This window comes from Gadus chalcogrammus, chromosome 23 (genome assembly GCF_026213295.1).
Source record: "Gadus chalcogrammus isolate NIFS_2021 chromosome 23, NIFS_Gcha_1.0, whole genome shotgun sequence".
NCBI lineage: Eukaryota > Metazoa > Chordata > Actinopteri > Gadiformes > Gadidae > Gadus > Gadus chalcogrammus.
The window spans coordinates 5,735,411-5,743,518 of NC_079434.1; the positions used below are offsets into that span (position 1 = coordinate 5,735,411).

General features: G+C 42.1%; 1 protein-coding gene across 2 annotated transcripts; it reads left to right on the top strand.

The window, feature by feature from the left end:
* The first annotated feature begins 1,081 nt into the window (after positions 1-1,081).
* Positions 1,082-6,574, top strand: LOC130377057 (CD209 antigen-like protein B). Of its 2 annotated transcripts, XM_056584006.1 has the most exons (9): positions 1,082-1,156; positions 1,283-1,390; positions 2,586-2,638; positions 3,110-3,185; positions 3,309-3,407; positions 3,516-4,274; positions 4,666-4,805; positions 5,305-5,405; positions 5,645-6,574. In XM_056584006.1, exons 4-9 carry the CDS (start codon positions 3,119-3,121, stop codon positions 5,808-5,810), a joined length of 1,332 nt encoding a protein of 443 aa, XP_056439981.1. In that variant the 5' UTR covers positions 1,082-1,156; positions 1,283-1,390; positions 2,586-2,638; positions 3,110-3,118; the 3' UTR covers positions 5,811-6,574. The 2 variants fall into 2 exon arrangements, with proteins under 2 accessions (XP_056439981.1, XP_056439980.1); XM_056584005.1 differs by lacking the exons at positions 1,082-1,156; positions 1,283-1,390 and adding an exon at positions 1,644-1,664.
* The last annotated feature ends 1,534 nt before the right edge of the window (positions 6,575-8,108 follow it).

The following is an 8,108-nucleotide window of genomic DNA, read 5'->3' on the forward strand; positions in this document are numbered from 1 at the left end:
AGCAATAGAAAAATTCAGAGAAGATGATGTGAACACAGAGGAACTACAAACTACTTGAATGACATTAAGCCATCAATGGTTTTCCTTAGAAGGATATTGACCGCTGTGGGATGCTGCAGTCACTCTGGGCGGCTGATCCAGAGGAGAGTAGACATTAAACACTTCCTCCCTGTAGGTCTTGTCCTCCCTGTAGGTCTTGTCCTCCCTGTAGGTCTTGTCCTCCCTGTAGGTCTTGTCCTCCCTGTAGGTCTTGGTCCTCCCTGTAGGTCTTGGTCCTCCCTGTAGGTCCTCCCTGTAGGTCTTGGTCCTCCCTGTAGGTCCTCCCTGTAGGTCTTGGTCCTCCCTGTAGGCTATGCCCTCCCTGTAGGTCTTGCTCCTCCCTGTAGGTCTTGGTCCTCCCTGTAGGTCTTGGTCCTCCCTGTAGGTCCTCCCTGTAGGTCCTCCCTGTAGGTCCTCCCTGTAGGTCTTGTCCTCCCTGTAGGTCTTGGTCCTCCCTGTAGGTCTTGTCCTCCCTGTAGGTCTTGGTCCTCCCTGTAGGTCTTGTCCTCCCTGTAGGTCTTGTCCTCCCTGTAGGTCTTGGTCCTCCCTGTAGGTCTTGGTCCTCCCTGTAGGTCTTGGTCCTCCCTGTAGGTCTTGTCCTCCCTGTAGGTCTTGGTCCTCACCTTAGTGGTGAACGATATGGAGGCCTTGATGTAGGGAGGACGTCGGCCCCAGCAGCAGTGTATCCTGCTCTTGACCAGCAGTCTTCATCAGTGTCTCCCGTATGTTCTCCTGTGTTAGATGTGAGGGCCAGTCCTCGTCCATGGAGGTCTTCACCAACCTGTCCCTGGACCTGGAGCCTGGAGGCTCGGTGAGCCAGGCCCTGGACAGATACCTCACGGTCAGTGACCCCACCCTAGGTCATGGACCCACCATGCTGTCGCTCATCACCCCCATCACTGAACTGATCTGTCATTTTTAATATGATAGTCCGTAGCGGTCCTCCTGACTATAGGCTATATCAAATTCATATATATGATGATGTATTTCCTATGTCATGCATAACTGAAATCTCTTTTCCTCACTATTAATGTTAGGTACCGCATTACCGGCAACAGCGAAAACAGGAGCAGAAGCTGGCCCGAGGAAAGTACCATTGGTTTGGTCAACAGCTCAGGTGATACATTAAAAAGCGGATTATTTGCACAAACAAGGCCCATCCCCACTTTGGATATAACTTCCCATGCATGTTTGTGTCAGTGTGTGTCTGTGACACAACACCCCTGTGTTTTGTCTCTACCAGTACAATCACTAGATCGACGACCACCCCCTCCGAGGTTGGCCCGGTCGGCCCAGCCACGCGCCCCACCGAGGCATGGCAGCTCCAGGAGGACAGAGCTGCTGCCCTGGGGTGGGTGGAGAGGGCCTCTGGTGACCTCTGGTGACCTCTGGTGACCTCTGGTCTCAAGGTAGATCTCCACAGTGTGACCATTCTCTAAAAAGAAACTTGGGCCAATTCCTGGCTCCTGGTGGCTAGTGCTGTAGTGAGGTAAAGCCTTGCTACCTGTTGTTGTGTGTGTGTGTGTTCTCAGGCTCCCCAACCTGGCACAGAGCTGCTATTTAAACTCCACCCTGCAGAGTCTCCTGACCCTGAGGGTCTTCAGTCAGGAGATGGAGCAGACGCAGTGGGCTAATTGACAGCTTACTCCTAAACAAAACTTTCTTTCTCCCAGGGAAAAGAAAAATCACAATTGAGTCTGAATTGGAAGGACTTTTACTGCTTGAAACTAATTACATTTAATGTATGTGTACGGTATTCTATCCAAATAGACCTGTACAAGGTTCAAAGTAAAATGTTTATTTGACATTACTTGTATCACAAGACGGTTGATCCAACAACATTAATGTTAGTTATACAAGCATGCTGTGTGTCTAGGTTAACTACACCTAAACTTTTTGCAGTATATTCTACATATCTCAAACGGAGCATTCCCAGGTGTTGAATACGGCTTTCAAAAAGTCTTTATTTTTTCCACATTTCTCAGACAGCAAAAATGTTTTAAACCCATGCAAGTAAAATGACCACAGCCGAAGCCGGTATTGTGAAACTCAAAAAAACCGGCAACAAACTCGTCGCGTCTATTTACGTAAACTAAAGAGTATTTTACGTAATTAGCAATGAGTCTTCTAAGACCCCACTTGACTCTGAGTCCTTCCGACAACGCTTGGCTGAGAGTCGTGAAGTCCCTTGACTCTGAATAAGTACATGTTGCGTGTGCTGCATAGCGGGCTCAGAGGATGTAAACCATGGAATCGGGAGAAAACTCTGCTGGACAAACTAGTGATCACAATATGGGAATAACACTATTTCTTTCACATCGGCGCATATCGGCAAACATATACACCAATAGGGATAGATCTGTGATTCTATGAATAGGCCAACAGATATATCGGTTGGGCTCTATTATTTATTTATTCGTCATCCCCGATGAGGAATGAGGAAATCCTTAACATTATCCAAGTCTCCTATCACTTCCCTTTCTAGAAGGATTTGTAATTGCTCATCATTTATTGCTATCATTTCTTCTGTGCTCACTTCTATGCAGGTCTTAGTGGATCACTGCTCTTCCGTATATTGACCTCTTTGGAATTAATACAGGTAAGTTAATCCTTTTTTGTATTACATTTCTGAAACCCCTTTTCAAAAGCAGGTTGAATTATTGAATGTGGTCATTATTTGGGCAATTCCAAAACATATGCAGCCATCCTGTAGTTGTCGCAATGGCAGAACAAATCAACTTTGGCCAGTAAAACTATTCAAAACCAAAACTTAAACAAATTTGAAGTAGGCTAAAGAAGAGAGGAGGGGGCATACCTCCGAACCACTTTTAGAAGTGGTTATTGATTAAATACTTTGTGAGGTGTGAAAGCATTTTCAAATGCTATATGACATAAGTTTATCAATGTATATGTGTGATAGCGATGTGTGATAACACAGTCAATTTTAACACTGTTAAATAAATGTAACAACAGTATATTAAATGATATTGTATTGACTGTGCTACTCTTGATTTTGGCTTATATATTAAGGCAATTTGCAAATCATTTCACAGAAGATCTCTTTTCACAGAGCTTTACAATGATGGGCTTTGAACTTGATGACAGCTTAAAGACATATAATCCAGACAAAGAAAGTCACCGGTCTGGTAAAAAAAGAGCTTGCTTCAATTTAATATTATGACGAATAAATGCATAACTACTGTGATATCTTCTGTATGTCGATTTGACCCATAAGTTGAAGACTAAACGTTCCTTTCTTTATTTTGTAGTCCTGTGGTTAAAAGAGAGACCCTTCAGAGCGGCTGCAGTCTGTCTTGGCGTGTTATGTGTTGTACTTCTGACTGGGATCATCATCGTAGCCGGCCAACGTGAGTAGAAAGTTATCTTTACTACGAGGCTATGATGTCGCCTTTATGAAGCAAAGAAAAAGACTGGATGATATGGTTTGCATATATGACTAATGTCCTCTGTGGCAGATAACCATGCGGCAGTGGAACAACCTACCCCTAGCTGTAACCTGATTGGAGAGCAAGTCCAGCTAGGGACCAGATGCAACCTGACTGATTTGAGACGTGAACAGACAAGGAATAAAAATGTGACTAAGGAGAGAGACCAGCTAAGGATTACTTGCACCAACCTGATCCAAGAGCAAGGCCAGCTTCAAACGAGATACATGAACCTGACTGAGGAGAGAGACAAGTTAAAGACAAGTATCATGCAACGGATTCAAGAAAGAGACCAGTTACAGACAAGCACCAACAACCTAACTCAAGAAAGAGACCATCTACTGACAATTAACAAATGCCTTACTAAGGAAGGGTTCCAGTTAAAGACCAGTAACAATAACCTGACTCAAGAGAGAGACCTCCTCGGAACCAGTAACAAATACCTGAATAAGGAAATGAACCAGTTACAGACCATTAACAATAACCTGACTCAAGAGAGAGACCTCCTACAGACCAGTAACAATAACCTGTCTGAGGAAATGTACCAGTTGCAGACCATTAACAATAACCTGACTCAAGAGAGAGACCTCCTACAAACCAGTAACAAAAACCTGACTGAGGCAATGTACCAGTTGCAGACCATAAACAATAACCTGACTCAAGAGAGAGACCTCCTACAAACCAGTAAAAAAAACCTGACTGAGGCAATGTACCAGTTGCAGACCATTAACAACAACGTGACCCTGGAGAGAGACCAGCTGAAAGAGCTCCAAAGCTTGAGTGACGGGGGTAAGGAAGGAAGTTATATTAAGAACAACTAATTGGTAACTAATTTATGTAGTATGCTGTCCATATTTTGTTTACTACTTTTTATTCTTACTATACAGTTAGTATTTCCTTAAAAGTTAACCACATTTAACAGAAAGCAAATCAAAAAAAAAGAAAAAGCAAATCTAACTCATGTTTTGTTTAATAATAGTATGAATGTGGTCTGCTAGCCAAAAGACAACACAACACCCAAAATATAGGATTTAACTTAACCTGGAATTTAGAATTTAAACAATATTATAAAACGGAACACAAAAAATGACAAAGATAGCTAATATAAGTAACTGCTTGAGATTCCAAGTACTGTAATGCTACTCATGGATGTAATCAGAGGTTATTTGTTTATTATTAGGAGGTTGTTTGGCGGGATGGCAGCCTCATGGTGGCAGTTGCTACTTTCTCTCTGCTGAAAAGAAATCTTGGATGGCCAGCCGGCAGGACTGCCAGGATAAAGGTGCTGATCTGGTCGTCATCCACAGCGAGGAGGAACAGGTCAGGAGGGAAGGAAGGAGAGAGGAAGGAAGTTACTGTGTGTAAAGTTTTGCAATCTACAACCTCACGGCCAGATACTTACTAAATCGTACTCCTAAATCCTAAAGACTGCATATATATATATATATATAATCCAAATATTGTGTGACATGAAATTGAGTACAAATATATTATACATATAGAATAGAAAGCTTTATTGTCATTGTACAAAGTACATCGAAATGCAATGAGCAGCTCCTTAAAAGTGCACGCATGTTATCGAACATATAATATATAATAATATACAAAAGCAATATATAATAAAATAAATATATATTAAAAAAAAAAAAAAAAGTTTAAATACACAGTAAAGACCACAAACAGACAACAAACATCAGTGCAGATCTGAGTTCAGTATTAAAAAGAGGATCTGAATCCATTTTGTAGGCCGATCAGCTGTGGACCCTGGGTGTTAAGCTTTGACTGTTGTCATTATAAAGAACCTCCTTCTTTCTTCCAGAATTTCATCAACAATTTCTGTTGTGCCGTCTGGATTGGTCTGACTGATAGGGGATCCGAATCAAAGTGGAAGTGGGTAGATGGATCAACCAGGAAACTGAGGTAACTGAGGTTTTTCCTGCATTAAGTACAATGAGAAATATATGTATATATATATATATATATATATATATATATATATATATATATTCAACAGAGGTTTGTGTGCCCACTATAGGTAAGAAGTAAATTAACCTCTTGGCCCTTATAGTGTAGGAGTTATACAATTTTGGGGGAAAAATCTCGGCCAGATGCCTAGTGATGAAGGATATAATTAAGAATCTTTGCTTTTCTCCAAACAGTTTATGGAATCCTGGTGAACCCAACAATGCGGGAAATGAAGACTGTGCAGAGTTGATACCAGAGTCAAAAACCTGGAACGATATTTCTTGTACCTGGCAAAGACACTGGGCTTGCAAGTCTGTCAAAAGAAATTCACAACCAGAGATCAAAACTTCTATGAAATGAAGATTGCATTGGAGACAAATTCCATAGATATATGTTATAATATACAGAATTTATGTATCATTGAGTATAATTCATTTCCTATTCTTTACTTATGCCATTTGAAAAAATATCCCCAATGCATGAGAGTAGTGGTAAAAATTATTGACGAAGGATGCAAAGATAGAACATACAAGTTATATAATAAATTTCATCAAAAACAATGTCAGTTAATCATTTTAAAACGTAGAAAAATGGTGTTATAGACAGTATCTCCCACTGGTGTTATAGACAGAGTATATCTAACTGGTATTATAGACAGAGTATCTCCAAATGTTGTTATAAGTGTTTTTTATACTGCCAAATAGGCCCGTCTTATACCCGCCTATTGCCCGGGCATGGTTACTCGGGCCTACACATAATGGGGATTTCGTTTTCATGTAAATGCAATTAGACAGAATCGCGGTACCAGAGACCGAAGCGTGACCCAAGGGATATACAACATTCAAATAAATAAATTAAAGTCTTTAAATTAAATTCTCAACACCAGGGATTATGGAAGAAAGTAACGGTTACATTTTATGGCAAACTATGCTTATTATTAGGCCTATCTATCATATTGATACATTAATAGTAGAAAGCATCTAAAACACCTCTGGATTCGTAGCAAAGGCTTGACACGGCGCCAGAGAGTCTGGGGTCAGCGCGTGCTGACCTCAACCTAGTGTTTAGATTAGCTGATGTTGACCACAAGTGGTCAACATCAGCTAATCTAATCACAGCCCTGGGATCCGTTCTCTAAATAAATCTAGTCATCCAGTCCTTTAAGCATGTATGCTTAAAGGACTGGATGACTGACCGGCCGTGTGCGGACCTATCGTATGGGAAACAGCTTTGTTTGTGAGCATAAAAAGAGGCCGTGGTCTTTTGACCGGCAGTGCTTTGCAAACTACTCGGCTTTGTTGTTGCTTGATCAGCGACCACTTCAGATCAACTGTGGCTCTCATCCTGATCAATAGGCCTTGTGCCTGATCACATGGGCGCAGGGCCTGACTGGGACTTTCGATTTGGATGGGAAGTTAAATCTCACACACAAGGGCACACACACGCACACAGGCACACACACCCACACACCCAAACTCCCACCCTATTGGGTAGAGAGATATTGCTGACGCACACACTTTATATATCCGATGGTGCGATTACTAAATGATTGCCTTATGATGAGGATACTACTACAGGTCAAGTCACATTTTGCTTATGTAGACATTTCATACACATAGGCAACACAATGCGCTTTAAATCACAAAAGTACACAAGTTATAAGAAAGACAATTCATTTATGGTAGTACAGAATGGGTACTTGCAGTATAACATTTAATTATTGACTCCTTACCTTTTTGTCACATATTTAAAGGAATTGGATTTTAGAAGTTTGTGTGTATTCACTGACATTTCAAGTTATTTCTTAAATTAAGGGAAGCTCTGACTTTGAAATGAAACCAAACATTTAAAGGGCTTGATTTTGTAAAATCACAAGCTTATCTGATCTTTATCTTCCATTTATCTGAGCTGATAAGAACTATTTTAACTAGAGAGACGGTGAAATCCGTAAGCTGCTGACCATCATGCGAGAGAAAGGGATGCAGTCACAATTAAGGAAGACGGGGAAAGATGATGCGATCTACGAGAAAGCAGCAGAGGGACATTCCTTACGAGGTTTTCGTCGGGACAAAAAACATCTGGTCAGAAAAATTAAGAATATGTTGGTGTTTTTGCACCCCAATTGGTGTTTTAGACAGATGATCTCCAATTAGTGTTAAAGACAGTATCACAGGCGTGGCTCACTGGCTATGACCGTCCCAACCACGGCCACACCACGGTCACGGCCACATCACGGCCACCTCACGGCCACGGTCACAGCCACGTCCTGTTGACAGCTCCATCCCAGACCCAGCCACGGCCACCTCACGGCCACGGTCACAGCCAACCTACTGCCACGGTCACAGCCACGTCACCTTCTCAGCCACGGTCACAGCCACGATCATGGCCACACCACGGTCCAGCCACGGCCACAGACAGTGCCCGGGAACGTGACCCAAGGGATATGCAACATTAAAATAAATAAATTAGTTTTCTATTTAAATTCTCAACCCCAGGGATTATGGTAGATGGTTCCAGTTAGCCAAAACCACTTCAGATCAACTGTGGCTCTCATCCCGATCAATTGGCCCTGTGCCTGATCCAATGGGCACAGGGCCTGACTGGGACTTTAAATTAAGATGGGAAGTGAAACCTCACACACAAGGGCACTCACACGCA